Here is a 21,440-nt window from a genome sequence, read left to right as displayed (position 1 = left end):
CTTTGTAAACTTCTGTTTTGGTCATCAAGGTTCAATAGAACATTTTGTCTCTGTCTAGAGGAAAAATAATAATAAAAAAAAAAAATGCCAGCACATCTCTACCATTCCCTCTACAATAAGAAAGAACTCTGGCCTTATAAAAGGACAAGCACATAAAGTTCAACTGAGTTCATCATGGAAGTGGTATGTTGTTTTTTTTCTGTGTTGCATCTAAATTGTCATTGCTATAACTTTCTCACAAAGGCTCTCCTCTTATTACTCTATTCTGCAGTTGGAAAGGTAAAAAGTCAATCTTGAATAGCCCCATCTTGACATAGGGCCATACGCAGCGTTCAACTGGCCGTATTATTCTCAACTCTCCAGCACCTAAAGCTGCCACCAGGGTTGACAGGACAGCAACAGCAGATCTAGCAGCACTCCTGTCTGATAGGCCTTATTGGAGACAGTCTACTCCAACAAAGCCCAAGACAAAAAGAAACAAAACAGGACACACCAGAAAAGCCAACAACTCAATTCTACACTCAGTCTGCACTGTTCCCAGTTTGCTGCCAAATCGCTTTGATAAAGTTTGATGCTGAAAAACTGAAGTGCAGGAAGTAGGCGATGTAGATTATGTGAAGATAGCTTACATAGAAGTTGAAGACTGAGGAGCAGGATAATGGAATTAATCTGTCATGTGGCATTTGAAAGCCACATAGCATACTTTAGAGATTAAATGCATGATTACACTCAGGTAACCAAACGGTACCTAGAAAGTCAAAATCTCTCCTTCCATACACACAGAATATTGGTGGAGAAGGCAGTGATTCCGCAGTATTTACATTTTTCCCCACATTCAAAACTGTGCACAATGCTTCAGAACCTCCTGCTGAACAGGGATTTGATGGTACAGTATTTCATAACACTGTATGTAACTGGCAACTTGGTACAAGCCTACTGGATTCCCAATATCTCCATCAGTTGCTTGTAGCTTTGCCTTTATCCAAGTCTTTTAATCCTGTTGTCTGCACTACACACAGATAACGATCAGGGAAGGCAAACAGATTCAGCTAAAAGCAGACCTGCCCACTTACACAAACCTCCAGCTAAATTCCAGCAAGGGGCACTATTCTAGATGATGCACACAAGGCAAACAAATGCAGAGGGTTTGGGATTTTTCTGCGCTGAAGCCAAATTGGCACTACTGGCTAATAGCAAGTTCACTGATTTTACCAGGCAGAACCTTCCATGGAGCTCAGAAAGTGACAACAGACCATGAACTTAAAAACAGTGAGACTAGTAAATGCAGTTTGAAATAAAGTTCCAGCAAAGATAGCTAATGCAAGGATCTCCTTGTTCAGAGCTGAGTTAAATCAAGCCTACCATTTCCAGACTACATTTCACTGGAAAGCTGTTTAAGATGTCTATCTAAAACTACCTAGGAAATCAGAAATATAAGGCCACAGATAAAATGGACTTCTGCAGAGAACTTGACACTGTCCAATACGACATTCTTGTCTCTAAATTGGAGAGACACAAATTTAACAGACGGAACACTCAGTGGAAAAGTAATTGGCTGAATGGTCTCACTCAAAGAGTTGCAGTCAACAACTCTATATCCAAGTGGAGATCAGTGACAAGCAGTGTTCCTCAGAGGTTGGTATTGGTACAAGTGCTGTTCAGTATCTTTGTTGGTAACATGGACAGTGGGATCTAGTGCACTCTCAGCTAGTCTTCTGAAGACACCAAGCTGTTTAGTGCAGTCAACATGCTGGAGGGAAGGGATACAAACCAGAAGGATCTTGACTGACGAGTGGTAGGCCCATGCAAACCTCATGAAGCTCTACAAGGCCAAGCACAGGGTCATGCACATGGGTCAGGGTAATCCCAAGCAGAACTACAGGCTGGGCGGAGAATAGATTGAGAGCAGCCCGGAGGAGGAGGACTTGGGGGTGTTGGTGGTTGAGTAGCGCAACAAAATCCATCAAGGTGTGCTTGCAGCCCAGGAAGCAAACTGCATGCAGATCTATGGGTTCCCAGCACAAAACAGACATGGACCTGTTGAAGCAAGTCCAGAGGGGGACCATTAAGATGATCAGAGCACTGGAGCACCTCTCCTATCGAGACAGCCTGACAGAGGTGGGCTTGTTCAGCCTGAAGAAGAGAAGGCTCCAAGACCACTTTCTAGCAACCATTCAATACCTGAAGGAAGCCTAAAAGAAAGATAGAGCAGGAATACTTACAAGGGCATGCAATGATCAGACAAGGAAGTATGGCCTTAATCTGAAGGAGAGGAGATTTATAGGAGAGATGAGGAAGAAATTCTTCCCTCTGAGGGTGGTGAGGCACTGGCACAGATTGCCCAAAGAAGCTGTGGCTGCCCCATCCCTAGAGGTGTTCAAGGTCAAGCTGGACAGAGCCTTGAGCAACCTGGTCTAGTAGAGGGTGTCCCTGCCCATGGCAGGGAGGTTGGAACTATATGATCTATAAGATCCCTTCCAACCCAAACCATTCTACGATTCCAGGAAAATTGGTACATGTGTTATGTCAACCAGAGCGTTTCTTTTAGAATCAGCTCCAATTCAATTTTTCATATAAATTATTTTTATAACTATACCACTGTGTCTAAGTTACTCACCATTTCAAATTTACTTGTGTTTATTTCACACCAACATGCTGTGGATTATTGTGATAGTTCAGAAAAGAGGAGCACAGATAATTTTGTGGGTTACTTTCATACACCCTGCTTTTATTGTTTATTTTTATTAAATGTTATCAACTCAGCCATGGAGTTACAGCTGTCTTTCCCTTGTGATTTTTGTTTTGGGGTTTTTTTGTTTTGTTTTGTTTAAATCTTATTCCATCTAAAACACTGAAGAGTTTAATTTGCCTGGCAAAAGAAAACAGGTTTGGGGTTTTAAAGTACAGAGAATAAACGCCATTCCTGCAACATCCACCTTTACTGGATGACAAAAGATGAAGAATCACTCAAGGTTAGAGAGGACACAGGTAGTCACTAATTCTTCATAATCTGGAGGACATGTGATATAGTCAGAACCAGGACATGGTCTGGGGTTTAGTCTGTTGACTGTTTCAAAGGTATTTTAAATGAGTGGGATCTGTCCACACTTTATTAATTTTTTTTTAAATGATGCCTGTAAATTACAACAGCAATCTATAGTCACAGTTTCAATCTAAAAATTGGGAACATATAATCCATATAAATATTTTTCAATAAAGAGATGATCTAATCTTAAATCCCTTATCATAAAAACACATGCAACTGCATCTGAAATGTTGAGGAAATTGCTTGTAATAAGTAAGCATTACATTGGGTAATTTTTTTTTAAACCCAATCAGGACCCCTAGGCTTTAGGGCAAACATAAGGAAAAACCACACAACTTCTTTGTGGTCACAGCAATACTATTATTTATACAGCACTGTAAGTAACGGAGGCAGTTTTTCTAAAGCAACATAACTCAAATCTGGCACTAAGGAGGATCCTGTTACTTAGGAAGGGAAATACACTGAAATGATTAACCTGGGAACAGTTTCAGAATTTCATACACTGAGGAAGTTCCGTCAAAGGGGGAAGAAACAACTTCAGATGAATTTCCATTAGTTGCAGTTTTCTTTCTGATGGAGACATGTTTGGAATTCTGGACAACGTAAGTAAGTTTGACTGTTCAAAATCAATAATGTCAAGCTGACACTACAGAACAAAAAAATGTTACTTTAATGGAAGAAAGAAAAGTTTAGGGAGAAGGAAAAAAAGCTAGCAGGCACCTTGCACATAAAGATCTAAATGCAGACTTTTGCAAAATCCTAAATTTAAAGGAAAGGAAAACAAAGCATCTACCAATACACGTACCTCATTTGATAGTCAATTACCTAATGTAAAATGCTTGAAATAAACACACTTAGTATGGATTATGTCAGCTCTTCAATTAGGAGTAAATTCACGGCCACTCAGAAAGCTTCTTTCAATTGTGTTCTTTGTGGCAACTCCTTCTCCCCTGACACTCATCATCAACCCACCTTATACTATCAGTCCCTCAATGGTGAGCCTGAGAAATCAATCTGCTAATGTATAATTTGTAAAGCTCCTCTGACTAACAAATGGATAATTGATTCTTTCACAAATGCTGCATCCCAATGGATACGAAGTGGATGAACAAGAAATGTAAGACTGGATTTCACTCCAATTCTGCAAGAAATGCAATATTTGCAAGCTAGAATCTAAGCATTTTAATAGTTGCCTGTGACTTCATGCCTTTTAGCCACGGTTAGCAGGCAAACAACACACACATTAGGAGTGTGAAAAGCAAAGCAGTGTTCAATCATACTCATAAGCAAAGCTCATTGTACTTCAAGAGGCTCCCATTACTAATACAATCCCTTTAAGCAGCTTTTTCATGCGTTCTTTAAAAAGAATTTTCAGAAACTTTTCTTGAATTAAGCCAAACATTTTTATCTATACACACAAATATACATACCCAAAGAAGAAAAAAAGCCATGTTTTCTAACACATTAATATCAATCTGGATCTACATAACCATTATGTGTCTGCTTTCCAAACTAAGGCAAATTTTATGCATGCAGAATTTGAATTGTAACAAAATAATAAATTTGTCTCCTACAAGCACCAATGTTTTATTTACTCATATGTTTCCATCCGTATGACATTCACATATGATTTCCAATATACAGCAATATGACCAATCAAGTCACTGCTTAACATCTTAGACCACTGGATTAAGGACTCCCATTTTTATGTTTGTACTATTTTCCTCTACGGTGGAGGTACGCAAGTGCAAACTACTGATTTGTAAACAGAAGCTGCCTTAGCTATTGTCAGAACTAAGCTAAGATCCTCTCAAAATACAAGCCTTGCTCTAGGTAGGATGAGGAACTTGCTTTGAATAGAGCCCCAGAGCTCTTCAGCTTTTACATTTAAAAATTAGACATTCTATATGAATCACCACCAATGAATGAATGAACAGACAATACCATTACATGGAGAAAAAAAGAAAAAGGAGAAAAACGCAAAAAACCTAAGCAAGTACTGAGCATTATGTTTCTCCATGGGTGCTTTTCCAATCTGAAAAGATAGCTTCAGCCAACCTAAGAAAGCCTAATTTTTGCAGCTTGTCAAAAAAAGTGTTCTACTTTCCAGGGCCTTTTCATTTTTGGGAAGTGATAACAGGTGAAGGAAGAAAAACAAAACAGTAACAACCCCAAAGATGGCAAGAGAGTCTTCAACTCTTTTCTTAAAGAACCCCAAAACAGTGTCCAACAGCTAAGCCAACTCTATCACATGTTGTTTGTCCCATCTGTTTTGACTTCAGAACATCACTGCCCACACATCTCTCATACCTAGGAGCCCCCTTTGAAAAGAAGACATTAAACCCATTCACTTTTCTATCCCCAGATGCTGCAGTGCTGCACTTACATATATTTTCTGTATTTGTAGAGTTTTACTGATACAATAGAGGGAAAAGCAAGTCAGAAAAGCAGATTCTGATGCTGTATCATGGTTTACCTATAAAAAGGTAAAAGTACACACCTATCTACATGTATATACACAACTCAAACATAAGGTAGTCAGATAAAGGTTGAAATTGAAAAGGCAGCTTTAAAGGTTACAGAGTAAGCTGTCTACCACTGTCTGTAATAGAATTAATATACTCTGAATTTAAAACACTTTAAATTTAATTTTATGAACCAACATCCACACCAAAGAGGTTTTGTTCAACAGTCAACTTCTGGTCAGTGAGGATTCCTGCTCCAGTGTTTTTTCCTGTAACACTCCTGAATCTGTCATTCTCCAAATGAAAAATGGGAGATTATATTGGTTAGCAAAAAAGGGCGGGGGGGTGGAGGGAAAGCTGTGGAGAGTGACAAGGTCCGGGACACAGAACAATAACAACATTCACTTTTATTTTGTCTGTGGGAAGGTAGACTTTGCCCAGAAAAAAAAAAAAAAAAAAAAAAAAGAAAGATCTCAAAAGCTTGTCTAAAACTAAGGGAATATGAGGACAAGGAATCTCTCATACAGTCTAAGAAAGTGAGAAAGACCAAAAAGCCTACAGTGACTTAAATGTTTTCCACATCAGTGAATCCCTTAATCTTGTTTGTCAACTACAAGGACTATGAAAAAAAAACAAACAACCAAGGGAAAAAAAATTAATAAGGGATCTCGCTAAATCTGTAGCAGTTGCTAGATAATCAGAATATTTTTCTAGGAATGATGGAACTATTACTGAAAACAAATCTATATTGAAAGCCTACACTGCCTCCTAGCAGAGTTTAAATGTTAGCTAATTCCTGATGGATCCAAAGTAGAATCTTTTTTTCTATTAAAACACTGCGTGTAAGGAGATATCCTCTCAGGAGCTCTGTGCCAAAGTAAACAAATTACTCCCATTTTCTCCTCTCCCCAAGTCCCCTTCACCACCTACTGTACTGTAGCGCTTCAACAATGGTATATCCTAAGCCTGCCTCTACCTTTTTGTTGCCATCTGAGAATATGAAGCAGTATTCCCCATCATTCACCCAGGTTGAGAGCTGAAGTATTGTCAGAGGGCTGAGGAAAGGTTCCAGGCAATGACTTCATGCGTGTTCCTCAGAAAGCTCACCACAATGTGGGCAAAGACTATCCCAGGCAACCTGGAGGTTCACATCAGTGACTTCTCTAACCACTTTCTTTTCAGAACACTTCCCCAAGCACAATGAGCTTGAAGAATTTATCACTGAGCATTAATTTTCCACACAGGCTACTGAATTATAAATTGGGTTTTGAACAACAACTCAAAAAAATATCTAAACCTCTGAGGATGACACCTACTGGGGCACTTCCACAGCTTCTTTCTAACAGAATACCACCACCATTGTTATTAATGTATTTAACAACATTTTATAGAATTCTAGCACCATCACCCCCCACACAAACCCCCAAAGTGTAAAGTATGAGATTTTTCAAAAATTCTTGATAAGCCACATTTCAGAGATGTGACTAATGAGAAAGGCCAATCAGGTCACACCGTGCAAGTTCTTGTCAGGACAGATTTGCTTTTAAGAGATTATTTTATTGGTGCTTTGACCAAAAATAAAAAATCTTTTAAAGAAGGAAAGAGGCTCTTGTCTATTTTTTTTCAGGGGTCATGCATTGCTGAGCCAACATCATTCCCAGGAAGGTTTTCACAACAGCCGTAATGCTCATGCCCCTCCCTGACCTAACTGAGAGGACAAAGGACATGACCACATGGAGCCTAGCATCACTGCTTCTCCATATGTTCCATTATGTAGCCATTATTTTTCCCACAACTACGTAGTTTTCTTTCTTCTATCAGCTCCTGCCAAGAAAAACTGCACTAAGTATTTTCCCTAATTATTTTAGCCTGTCAACCATTCCACTACAGTGATCTCAACCTGATAGCCACTGAAATCAGTGAAAACATCTCTCACCTAGGTAAATCAGACAGAAAGAGTGTAAGGAAAGGAATTCCCTTTCCTGGATGAAAAATGACATAACTAGTCATATTCCTGGCATGCCTAAATAACAATGCTGAAGTTCAGCCTATAGGCTAAAGAGCTAAACTGACATTTTCCATGTAAATGTTCAGTTACCAACACTAGTATAGATTGGCATTAATCAGAACTCCACTCAATAACAAACACACTTCCTGCTTTGTAAAAGCGTTGTATTCTCTTTGGACACCACTCTGTAACTTCCTTTATTTGCAATTATATTGTCTGGGAAAGTCTCAAAAACCCATCAGATACTCAATGAATATCAACGCTGGGTGTCTGATTCTTGACAGAATCCTAAAAAAAGATGTGCAAATCCAAAAGATGGTGGAAGATGGAAGAGAATACTCACACAAGTAGGAAATATGGATCATGAAGTGAACTGTAACTTACTGTAAATGGCATACTGTATGCAATATCCTCACTGTGACAGTAAGATAGGAAAAGATAAATCTGAAGATTAATTGATCCTGTGCAACTTCCTCAATGCATTTACATACAAAGAGGCTCTATTTCAATACCAGTGAAGCATAGACATGATTGCTTATAATAAAATATATTTAAAGTAGATCCAAAAAGCAAACAGATACATTAATGCTTCCGCCTTTACAGTGTGCACAGCTCCTGTCTTCAAAACTGCTGAGACCTGCAGCAACCACAGACTTCAATTAGCAGCCAGTTAGGGTTACAGTGGTGAACCTTCCAATACCAAAATAACGATTTCTGAAATGTCTTTTATTTCGCTGTGTCAGGGGACACTGAGTGGAACTACCTTTCTCAACAGCATCACAGTGGAGACAGCCAGCTTCAAAGTAGCTACAACTGTCAGCAGCCACTGTGAGGCCATTAACACCCAAGTCTGGACAAATCTGGACTGTCCATGTTTAGCATTCCATCCAGAGAGCAACAAACAATTGCTACACATGCCATTATGTCTCTTCAAACAAATTAAGTCTCATCCTTCAAAGCAGCATCTTTACTAGATTTACCAAGTTCCTTATCAACAATCTCTTACTCCCTATGGGAAAAAATACTTAGTTTTGCCTTCGTGTTTTGTTCATCATATTATGCTCCTGTTATGTCATGCTGTGTTTTTAATAGCACTGCATTTTTATTGTTAATGGAAACAAAGGGCTGCAGCTCTATCATTAATGTCAACTTGTATAAAAAACATTGTCCTCCAGAACTCAGTTGCTTTGTACTTTCTAACAAGGAAAACATTTTCTAATGCAAATAATATTTTATTAATGCCAGAACCCTGAATAATTCTGACAAGCAAACTGCTATTATTTTGTGTGTGTGTGCACGTAAGTGCCTGCCTTCTGTATACAGGAAAATGCCATCCAGGTATAATATGCCATTTGAAAGGAAAACAGCTCTAGGAATCAGCAGCATCCCAGCTTCTATGGAATTAAACCTTTCCAAATCCTCCCTCTGCTTTTAAAGGTTGCTAGGGTTTAGAAAACACACGTTTGTGTTATCAGTCTTTTATGAAGATTTCATCACTGCTACCTGAAACTAGCTGTTCCATTGCTGCTAATAAAACCTCTAGAGCAACTTAGCCCAGCAGTCCAGCTACTTATCAGTAAGAATATTTCAAGGGGGCATGAGACAGATGTGGCACAAAATGCTTCTGAGATGACTGAAAAACGGATGCAGTATCACTGGACGTATGTCTCATGCTAGTTAACATCACCTGGTCAACCAGAAAGCTCCTAGCAGGTCAGGGACATCCCTGATGGTGAGAATCTGTAGCTCTTCAAACACCAACAAGTAGTATAAGACAAACTAACAGCATCTCGTCTTAGTCAAGGACTAAGCCTCTGGAAGGCCCAGAGAAGTATGTTCTTTATTAAACAGTAGTTTGAAATTTACTGTGAGCCTTTTGAAGCTTTCCTTTAAGAGACAATTACAGTCTAGAAAGTAAACTTTTGCTTAAATGAGAGATAAAAACAATATACTGTATGGCTGTTTAAAACATCTTTGAAATTAGCAAAATAAACTTTGTTGCCTAATAATGTTGTCAAATTATGGTTCAGAGGGCATTTTTTAAAGAAATTATGAGTAATGGTTGCATACACTATGTATTCAAACAGCAAATGTTACCAAACCTGAATAGTGAGGTAGAAGAAAAAAAGAAAAAAAAAAGAAAAATTGCTTTGATGATCTTAATGTTTCTGCATAATGTCACAAATAGTTTCATTCAAAAACTGTTTGAAAATGACATGTGAATTCACTTCGAGGACCTTACTATAATTCTCCTACTTGACCTTTCACAAAATCAGAGAACCTACAAGGTCTGGTGAAAAAAGAATAAAAACCACAATGAAAACTTTGCTAAACATGAAGGGCATTACTGCTTTAGTATTTAATGCAGTGCTGTCGGTCAGTGAAAGGGCATGATATTCTTCCCCCTAGAATTTTGAAGAAGTGAAATTTTCTATTTTTTTTTTTTTGAGAAAATACACAGAATACAATAGAACCTTTGAAAAATATGCACAATACAATGAGTCCATACAAATCAAGAGAAACTGAACTATTTCCTATGTCTGGATGATTGCTACAAAACAGTATCCAGTCACAGCCCTTTACCTCATTAAGAGTTGACATTAACAAACTGTTACTGGAATCAGTGGCATTAAAAAGGACTGCTAAGGTACTTTAAACATAGTACCTTTAGATTTAGATTTGGTAATGAAATTAAACTGACAGGCTGCAGGATACCCACTCTCTAGAAAAGGGATTTATACTGGAGAACAAAAGCAGAACTTCTTCCATGCTTCTATGTCAAACAAATAGAGGAAATCCAATATGTGTTTGTAGAATAAGGAAGCTGTAGAAAGATCATTCAGTCAAAAGATGGGGCTGACATATTTCTCAAAAGAAGGTACATGGACAGGAGAGCCACAGGTGAAATGCTGAAAAGAGAAGGCAGAAACACCTGCAGTCCGAGTAATAGCTGATAAAGTACACAGTCTTTAACTGAAATAAATTTAATCTACTACATACACATTACTGATCATGACTGAACAAGCATATATTTGACTTTTATAAGCTAGCACCATTCAAGAAACAAGTGGCTGGACCACACAAGAACTTCTGTAGCTGAACCCACACATCCAGTTACAATTTTAACAGTATTCTGCACTAAGCTCCAGAGCTATTGCAAGCCACAAGCTTGAAAGAATCACTGAATGAAATGGTCATGCTTTCCTCAGTTTTGAGGTTATAAGAATTAACCATACATGGTACTACAACTGTTTAAAACTCCCATATTTCATCCATACTCCAAGCAACATTTCTAATAATAACAAATGCCTTCCACATCTATTTGATTTTTTTAAATAAAAAGTTTAAGCAACACTCCCTTCATAAGTTAGATATAGTGGATACAAAGATGATGTGCAAAACACTATGAGAGTTTTGGGGTTTTTTTTATTTCAGTCGTACCAGGCATGAATTTTTTTCTAGATCTGTGGAGTATCGTCCCTGACACCACAATTTTTGCCAGTCTAGGCAAGCTACCTCACTTAGCCAGTGACAGATCCAGGTACACCATGACTCCTGACAAAGAAGGGTCATAATCTTCAATAGTTCCAACGTTCTAATTGGAAACACTCCAGTTCATAATAAACACAATACCAGAACAAACAACATAAGACACACTTGCCAAACCTTTGGAACACCCAAAAGGCCAGACACAAAAGGCCATCTGAGTTACTCCCATAACTACTATAAACACCTCTGGATTTCCACATCATCTGCAGTTAAAATGAAGAGAAGGGTAGACAAAAGCAGAAGGGCTATTAAATCGGGTGTAGACACCCAAGTCTTAAGAGCAAAATCCCAACGGATGTAACTTTTCTCCATTTTTTCTACTGGGCAGAGCTAGGGGTTAATTTAAAGCATTTAAGCCATAAGACTGCACCACCCATTTGGGTGGTAGGTCCCATGGAGCAGAAGGAAACCCGTTCCCTGCATAGACACTTGCTCCTATCAAAACCTGAATTGTTAGTTTGTCTTCTGAAGCCTATATTTAGAGCAACTCACTTGGATTTGTACTAAACAGAGGATTTCAGCTTCGAATTTAACAGGTGCAGTGACACCCTGCAAATACTAACACACAGCTACCCAGATCTCTACTCTAAATTCCGTTGCTTCATTTCATTTCCCGACTAAGACTTCTTTCATAGTCTGACAGTGACAACTAAAATGATGTAGTTAAAGTAATAAACAGGGAATTTTAAGTAGACTGTCAAAGTAAGTGACACTTATATCATCTTAGTCTTAAACTCTTGTGTAAAGTTCCATTCAAAGTAACTTCTTCATTATAAAATCCAATGCAAAAAGTTACCTTCCCCATTGAAAGATGCTACATTATCTCTCACAGCAGTTAGCAGGCTCCACATCAGTTCCAGCACCAGCATTTATTGCTTAACAACAGCTGTTTCTTCATTAGACATATGCTTTTCTTGTTAGCAATTAAATTCTTTCCAAAGCACCTCAAGTTCACAAAAACCTCTGAGATTTGGTTTGCAACCTGCTGAGTTACCAGCAAAATCAACAAGCCACTGACTGACCTTCAAGCAAGCAACACACTTCCTCTGGAGGCTGGCAAGCGCTGTAACTTTAATATACCCAAGGGCAAAAATACCACCACAGAAGAAACTTCCCTTTAATTTTTCAAGGTAGCAGAGATGCCCTAGTCATTTTGGATTCCTGCCACTCCAATTGAAAAAACATAAAGAAATGTTTAGTGCTATGAGACAACTATTAAAAAAAAAAAGTGAGGCCTGGAAAGAAACACATGGTAAAAAAACGCTGCAAGAAGAGGCTTCTACTTAAAAGTTTCATTCTTTCTCAAATTCCAGCAGTCTTGAATAGCTCACAAATGTTGCATGCTTCAATTTCTTTGTACTAACAGAGGTTTTAAGACACTATTTAAATTGTTTTCTAGGCTCATGCATCACCTCTGAAATACCTCCAAAGCATTAAACATTTAAATCCCCCCTACTTGTAAAAGAGGAGTCGTTTCCCCTTCTCAGAGAATACCACTGTCACCAGCCAAGACTTCTTACCATTTCTGTTTTAAGCTTGATGTTTATTAGAAGACCAGAATGGGGACAGGTTTTCTTGCCCTTTGAAAGGTTTTTGATTTGTTACTTAACTAAACATGTTTATACAGCTTTCTTTATATCTAACAAGTCCTTAATCCACAAGATGTCAGTTGAGGTAATAATTATATTAATAAATTTTAGACAGCCTAAAAAGAAAAGAAAGATGGAGAGGCATCCGGAATTAACATGCTGTGAATCAGTCCTGCATCATCCTTTGTCAGTGGCATTAGCAGGCTTTTCCCCCCTCCCCTCGGTGCCTTTCAGTAATAATTTTCAGTGCATTTGACACATTCTATCTCACTCAATGCACTGAACCCTAATACAAGAGAATACCAGTTTGTCAAACATATGGTATTTGAGGATGCGTATCAGTTAATCTTAGGCAGCTGACATTATCAAAGACAGCCACACTGGCAGTAGCTAAAAACACATGTCAAAGAGGAAAGGCATCATGTGAGAGCATGAGTGTGGCTGCCCATGTACCATCACCGTCAAAGGCCAAAGCCCCAAAACTCCTGCCTCTGAATTCTCCCCCAACAAGAAGTCTCACACACCAGTTTCAAATGACATATTTCCACTGCTATTGACAAGAGGAGTTGCAAACCTGAAAAGACTAATTGTCCACCTGTCACAGTATCCAACATAAGATATTAGTGCTTTTAAGAGCAGGAAGAGAGCAAGGCACTCTTCTGAAAAGACTTTTAAGATGTCTACATTAGTTTCACAGAAACTCCTGTGAATATTTACAGGTCAAAGCAGAGTACACGATTAAGTCTTTGCAGCACTAGGGCCTGTTTGTAACTAGGATACCCACACTGTTTTTTGAGGGGAGTGAGTGAACCCTCATTAAGTTTGCAGACAACACCAAATTGTGTGAGAGTGTCAATTTGCTGAAAGGCAGGAAGACTCTGAAGAGGGACCTAGACAGGCTGGATCAATGGGCAGAGGCCAACTTCATGGAGTTCAACAAGGCCAAGCGCTGGGTCCTGCACTGTGGTCACAATAACCCCAAGCAATACTACAGGCTTGGGGCAGAGTGGCTGGAGAGCTCCCTGAAGGAAAAGGACCTTGGCATGTTAGTGGACAGCTGCCTGAACACGAGCCAGCTGTGTGCTCAGGTGGTCAAGCCAACCAATAGCATCCCGGCCTGTATAGCGAGACAAGTAGGTAAGTGAAGCTGCAACACAGGAAGCACGCACCAATATGCAGCAAAACTTTTTCACAGTGAAAGTGACAGAGCACTGGGACAGGCTGCCCAGGGGGGTTGTGGAGTCTCCTTCTCTGGACATATTCAAGACCCATCTGGATGCCTACCTGTGCGACCTGTCCTAGGGAACCTGCTTTGGCAGTGGGGGGTTTGGACTTGATCTCTTGAGGTCCCTTTCAACCCCTACAATTCTGTGATTGTTCCATTATACTCAGCTCTGGTGAGGCCACACATTGAGTACTGTGGGCCCCTCAATACAAGGACATTTTAATGCTGGAGCATTTCTAGAGTAGGGCAACAATGCCCTATTTCACCCTACCGGTGAAGGTTTTGGAGCACATGTCCTGTAAGAAGCGGGTGAGGGAACTAGGGCTTTTTAGTCTTAAGAACAGGAGGCTGAGGGAAGACATTATTGCTCTCTACAACTACTTGTAAGGAGGGTGTAGAGAGGTGGGGGCTCATGCCTTCTTTCATGTAAGAAATAGGACCGGAGGAAATGGTTTCAAATTGCACCAGGGGGGATTTAGGTTAGAGATCAGGGATAATTTCTTTACTGAAAGGGTAGTCAAGTATTGGAATAGGCTGCCCAGAAAAGTGGTGGAGTCACTGTCCCTGGAGGTATTTAAAAGGCGTGTAGATGTTGTGCTTGGGAACATGGTCTGGAGGTGGACTAAGCAGGGTTAGGCTGCTGTTGGACTCAGCAATGTTAAAAGGCTCTTCTAACCTGGGTGATTCTATGATACTAGTACGGACATTACAAAAAAAAGCACGCTACAACAGCAGAACTTCTAGGGATGTCAGGTTTTATATTTATAGCGTTTCTTACAGATGATTTTAGCCATTAAAAAAGTTAAATGTATTCAGTCTTCCATGTGAGGGCCATCATTCAAAAATTAGCCATTTTGGAGACTATGCAACATACCTGTAAGCCTTCTCTCTCCAGTTTATAGAAGCTGGAGACATGATTAAGTAATTATGCTGCAAATCCTCTGAGATTAGTATCTATTTCTGGTTTATAGTTTGGCTCAAATAAAGATGTAAGACAATATGGAAAATAAGTGATTTGTTATAAAACCAAAATTCTTAATTCTTCAATTTCCAAGTGCATTTATATTACTGTGTTTACCTGAGATTAGGAAAGAAAAACATAAATCAAGAGGACCACTGAAGCAACAATGGTATTTCCTAGATATATTTAATATGAACTTGTCATTAAAATATTTTTAAAAGGTTAAAATAAAAATATCTCTCTCCATTCTTATTTCACTAACTGACACTATTTCAAATCTAGTGACTTGTAAAGTTTCCTATGTATGGTTTGTTTTCTCTACTACACATTTAACAGACTTAGATGTCCAGAAAATTTATTTTTAGTCCCTAACTTGGCTAAAAAAAAAAAAAAGGGCCAAACACCTGGACAATACAGATAAAGACTCAGATGCAGAAGAATCCCTTGAATTACATAACTGATTTCTTCCAGATAAAGGGCTTCTCATTGCTACCCTTACTATTAATTTCTGTCATTTCACAAGACAGAAAATATCTGCAAAAAAGATTCTTTCACAAAGAAATGTATCTGAAAGTGACTCCTCAGATACACTGTTTAATGCAAACAATTAAAATACGTCAGTGGTACTATTGCTTGCTCCTTAATAAGAGACTTATTTACTTATTTACTTGGAACAATTTTTATACACTACTAATTTCCAGTAATCAGTAACAACAGATACTTCTCCTATTTACAACTTCAAGGTAAAGCCATATCCACAATTCCACCAGTGGAAACACTCCTCAGAAAGAATTTGCTCATTTTGCACCCAACGAAGAACCAAAGTATCACTAGTTGATAACGCTCTTCACCCCTGCACATTTGCAAGGAATGCTTTGCACTCACAGGACATCAGGAAGTTTCTTGCTTTCCTCTCAAGAAAGGATTAGGTTTCCTTTGGGATTTGCCTCATGGCAAACTGCTCAAGAGAGACATTAAATATGGTAGGACGGAAGGGAAAGAAGACCCCCACCAGACGTTTTGACATGCCTCTAGCCTGCAGAGATCTTGAAAAGTTCTGGTTAGAAGGAAGATAAACTGACATAAAGACGCCAGATCAGAATACTCTAAGGGCTCAACAGCTGACAACATTCATTAAGGAAACTTCCCTGTTTAAGCATTCAAGAATATCCAAGAGCTGCTTTGTTTCTCACATAGGCAGCCTATTCTGTTCTACAGCACTCAGTAGTTCTTTGGAAAACTTTTCCTTTAGAGACAAGTGGTCCTAGATCAAAATAATTTTTCTTCAAGCTATAAAAGATGAAAAAAAGAAGCAGCCTTTCCACCTGATCCATGATATAATTTATCTGTTGACTGGAGACACGTACGTTACAAAGAGAGACAGAAACATTAAGAATAGAGCCCATGAAACACTTCTTTTTCCTATTCTCCATCTCAAAAAGCAGTTTGTACTCAAACAATAGCGTAAAAAGAAATCATTGCCATCTCTGTAAGAAGACATGGCACAAAAATCTTCATCCTGAAGCAGACTAAGTTTGGAAAATAGATAAGCAAGTAAGCAGGGTAGAGCAGAAAGTGGATTATATAGCCCAACCTTAACTTCTTAACTCAACCACCTGCCCCAACAGGCACTGGAAGGGCTTTTTATTAAGGAAAAGCAAAGAAAAAAGCAGAATTGGGTGGACAGGTATAAAGAGGATGCAGGGATTTTGGTTTATTATATTTAGTGGAAAAGAGGTCCCTTCGTTCCTTGCTCTACACCTAGGCAGTGCCATAAGGAGGATTTCATCTTTGTGGACTGGTGTGGGAGAACAGGGCATTGGCAATAGACTTAGGGGAAAAAAAAAGAGCAGTTCTATAAATGAACTCTTACAGACATCTGACACAGAGTGGAAAAAATACAAGTCTAAGACGTATAACGCCCAACTCAATAAAGAACTCCAATAGAAAACCTCCATTTCATTTGAGTGAGTCTTTGAGTCAGCCTTTAACTGCAAAGATGGAAGAGAAGAATTCACTTACACTTTAATTCAGCCTGCCCCAAACAGATTACCTCAGAGAGAAAGAAATTACCTTGAACAAGTAGCGTACATGTAAAGTAACCAAAACCATAAGGGAAACACCAACATTTTTCCTCTTTTGAAGTGCGAACAGCACCTCTTCTGTGGGGTTGATGAACGCACAAAGTTAAAAGAAACAAAACATCATCATTAGCTTGAATTTCATTAATATCCAGTAAGGTCATTGTCAATCTGACCACTGCTATATATGATTTCCTCTGAAGGTTGTGCCTAGAAGCCTAGGTTTTGGCTGTGACTTCCCTCATCACCCTTGCACAACTGCATAATTAGATTTTTCAAAAATATAAACAAAACCTTTCTCCCCTCCCATGCAGCTAGCTGTGTCAGCTTTAGAACATATGTTCTCCTTGCAAACATGCCAACATCTTGTGATGGATACTCTGACAAGTGCTGACATTGCTATGAAAAAACAGTAGCTTGGCTACTAGATTTTGTGACAATGCCAGGAGGGGAAAAAAAATGCTAATTCTCTCCCTCCCACCTTCTGTGCAAGACAGAGAATTTGAAAATGAGACATTATAAAGCAAAACAAAAAATAATCCACAAATATCAACAATTGAACATTTAATATTCTATAACAAAGCTTTAAATTTAGTATTTCATTCATCCTCTAATATCAGGAACCACAATAAGGAAAGCATCTGCTGCTTCTCCTTCAATCAATACAATCCCTTAAGAGTCCAAGCTTTAAAACATTCACATAAAATATCAGTGTTATATATTTCCAGTAGATAAACTGAACCAGCAAGGCAATCAATCAATTTTCAATTACTTGTGGCAACTAGATAAGATGATAGCGCACACACTAACAACTAACAATAATCACCTAATGAGCAGGGCTCATGCTTTATGGAAGTCATGAGCCTCTCGGTTACATAATTAATAATAACCATTTACAATCATAAATATGTATTTTCTCTTCTGTCTTCAAGAAGAAAGTTTATTATATGTAAACTGAGATGTGCTTATCACAAAACCATTCAGCGCAACAGTTTTTTTGCAAGGACCACACAGTGCCTCTAACATTATGGGGAGGGAGTTCAGGAAACACATTAGCAAAATTTCAGGTTTATCAAGAGCGTTAATGTATTTATTGCTGCGTACATCACAGCGTTTTTTACATCCCAGTAGATGTGTTCTGAATAATGCCATACTTACGACATCAAACTTCTGTGTGATGTTCCCCTGGACATCAAGTAAATAAACTTTCCCATAATGCGTTCCCAGTGCCAAGAACTGTAAAAGAGAGAGACCAATTATATAAACACAAAGACACTGCAACCCAAACTACAGCGATCCTAAATGAATGCAGATTAATGCTTAGCAGCACAGGAGGAAAAAACCAATAAAAAACCCCAAAATACCATCTTCTGTAGACAAAGCTTGTTTTAAGGGCACCTAACGAATAAAACAGGGCTTCAAGCCTATATTACTATGATAGTGCAAGTTAGCTGTCAGAATGAGTCATGAGGACCCTCATCCACTGACAACTAATGGTGTGTCTGCAGTCCATACACACTGCCTGATGGACTGTGGCAGCAAATTAAAAATGCAGCGTGAAAGCAAAGACCAATACTGACCTGAAATAGTTCCTCTATCCTTTCTGCATCTTTGTTTCAATCTTAATGGTTTCCTTTGGGCTTTATTTATAATTTTCCTTCATCGTTAACATAAAAGCAAAACATTCAAACACAGCAAAAGGCCACTGGTAAAATACTGCTGAATTATAGAAGGTCTCTGACACTACTTTCAAGCTCACAGATAACCACTGGGTTTGCTTTCCTTCATGTAGCAATGCTTCTCCACTGAACCCTCTCAAGGCACATACACTTTTCCTCACAAATCTCAGGAGGTTCATTGTAAAAAGTAGTAGCAAAATAAAGAAATCTCCACACAAACACATGCTATCACAAACTTGTTTCGATACAAACAAGAAGGGAATTGATTCAGAGAGATCTGCTGTTAATTGAACCATGTGAACTACATCTAAACAGAAAAGGAAGAACTTTGGTACTATTTGATTTATGACAGAGGTTTCTTTTATTCCCCCTCCTCCTTTCAGCATTACTCAAATAGTCTAGGCTCCTCAATTCTCTGTATTTCACTGCATGTGAGCATGCTTCATTGCAACCTATAATGAAATGCTCAAATTTACAGGCACTGCTAAGCATGTCAGTCAGGCAGCACAATCTTTAAAAAATAACCTTACAGAAAGTCAAGGTTTAAAAGGATTTATCAAAATGGAATTGCTTAAAATGAAATTTCAGTCCAGACACTTAAAATATGAAGCTACATTAAAAGGAGTCAAAAAGGGAAAGAAGGGGTTCATTAGAAATTCATCCCCTGCAATGCCTTTCACTCCTGCAAGGTTGCCTTTTTTCAGGAAGAAAAAAGTCCCCCGGGTAAAAAAATCAATACTGGTTAATAAAACATCAGGTGTGCAGACATAACTAGGTATGACTATTCCACTGCACAGGCCTGCTTGAATGCACCAGGTGCCATGACGATTAGTCATCCAGTGCAGACAGCAAGCCTGGTGAAAATATGATGCTTTAGCGGTGAAAAGAGAAAAAAATAACTCTCAGGGAAAATTAGTCTGAATACTGATTTTCAGAATTCCCAGTGAAGTTAAACTGCTTTAATCAGAGGCGTATTTTAGATAGTACTGTGTAATTGTGCTAATGATGACTCTTTAGCAGGGCTTTCCTGCTCTTACAGGGAAGAAAAAAAATCCCCAAAAAACCCGCAAACTAGAAATCCCTCACAGAACAAAACAGAAAACACCTCTACAAAACCTATAACCCAGCTTCATTTTCAAGTTCTAAGAGACCTATTCCTAAAAGACTCCAGTATCTGGCTTCTAACAATATTGATCCTTCTCATAAATAGTGTATCTAGTTTGCTGAAAAACTAAAAGTGCCAGGACACTTAAACAGCTTTCCTGTATTGTCACTCTTTGTGACACCATAGTTAAAGCTGTGCCTGTGCACATCCTTAAAGAAAAAAAATCCTGTTCATCCCCTGGCTTTCAAAATTTACCTGAGGCTTAGGAAAAAAAGGTAACAAACAGGCCACAGACCAGGAGAAAACGCTTGCCAATTTTCCAAATATCTGTGTAATTCTAAGTTGTCAAAAACATTTTAAAAAGACTTATTGTTTTCATTCGCACAGTTAAAATACAAGCTTCATCTTAAGAGCCTCTTGACCCATGATAACGGTCCTTTGAGTAAAAGAAACACAGCACAATTCAATCTAAAAATACAGCCAAATAATAGAGATGAATCCCTCAACAATAACTGTTAAGGAGCTATTAGTGGCTGTGAGAAATTACACATTCAGCAAACAGCTATTATGTTTTACATACTAATAGTTACTTGACAAATCATTAACTCATACTTTCAGATGCTCCTCAGCATTCCTCAATATTTTAAAATGTTATTCAGTATTTATAAGAGAGAATTAAACCTGAAAATTAAAAAAGCAATTGTTTAAATCACTAAAGAAACATACAGACTTTCTTCTTTGTAAGGACAAAAAAAATATTCTAAAATTTCTTTACTTTGCATTATCCATCACTTTCTCCCTTTCATTCTCTTGCATGTCTCAAACTTTTACCAGTATTGTAGCACGTGCACTCTCTTTTTTAACATACTGAAGAAGGGAATTGCAACAGGGAAGCATTAGTATGATGCCCTCTCAAAAGAAAAGCCCCAACCAAAGTAAAAAGGAATATTTTAATTACCTTTGTCTATACTGTATTAACAGAAATTCCACAGTTGAATACATGCTAAACTGGCCCCTACCATGATCAAGTTTGTCTTCAGTGATTCAGGTTGTACGCGAACAAAGAAAAGTTGGGAGTATGGCCCAGATCTAGTTCACAATACTGTCCACAACTAAAAATGAGTGTGCACTTTCCCAGTGGCTTATGTAAACATCCCATCTAACAAATCAATGCCCCTTGAATTCTCACCTCATTTTCTCAGTGAGAAAGCGTGCACAGTTCAACAAAAGTTTACAATTAATTTTGTTCCCGTTAGTGTTGGCTTGCACTGCACCTCTAGATTTGGCAGTGCTTCTACACAGAAATATAATGACACATTATAAGCACAGATAAATACACAAAACCAAGCAAAAGTTATCTTTCTGCCACAAAGTCATGTAATTAATACCTTTTCATGCACTGTCATGCAGCTGGCTGCATCCTTCTGAAGAATTTCAGTCACTCCATTAGAAAGTCGTTCATACTTCAGCTTAGGCTCTTCCTCGCTCTCATCCTCCTAAATTTTTAAGGGTGTAGGAAAAGGGAGCAAGAGAAAAAAAACCAAATATTTAGAAGTTTACTTTAAATAAAAGCAAACTAAAAGATACCTCAAAGCTATCACAGAGCAACAGGCAAAGACAGATCACTATTATCTCTCAACAACAGCCATCACAATCGAAAGCCAAACTCTGACATTTTTATCATCAAAGAGGGCTTGGATTGTGCTTTTTTGTTACTGATTTCTCTTTTTAT

At 38.4% G+C, this 21,440-nt stretch overlaps 1 protein-coding gene across 3 annotated transcripts in view; it reads right to left on the bottom strand.

Moving 5' to 3' along the window:
* Positions 1-21,440, bottom strand: part of VPS41 (VPS41 subunit of HOPS complex) — a 118,085-nt gene that overhangs the window by 75,124 nt on the left and 21,521 nt on the right. For all 3 annotated transcript variants that reach the window (XM_084280152.1, XM_084280153.1, XM_084280154.1), the window contains exons 3-4: positions 21,097-21,204; positions 18,083-18,160 (exon numbers count right to left, since the gene is read on the bottom strand). In XM_084280152.1, the coding sequence (XP_084136278.1) occupies positions 18,083-18,160; positions 21,097-21,204 (186 nt within the window). The remainder of the gene's footprint in view (positions 1-18,082; positions 18,161-21,096; positions 21,205-21,440) is intronic.

Source organism: Gallinula chloropus (genome assembly GCF_964237585.1).
Source record: "Gallinula chloropus genome assembly, chromosome: 2".
Lineage (NCBI taxonomy): Eukaryota > Metazoa > Chordata > Aves > Gruiformes > Rallidae > Gallinula > Gallinula chloropus.
Note: the sequence above shows the minus strand (reverse complement) of the source record. Positions and strands in the feature narration are given on the sequence as shown.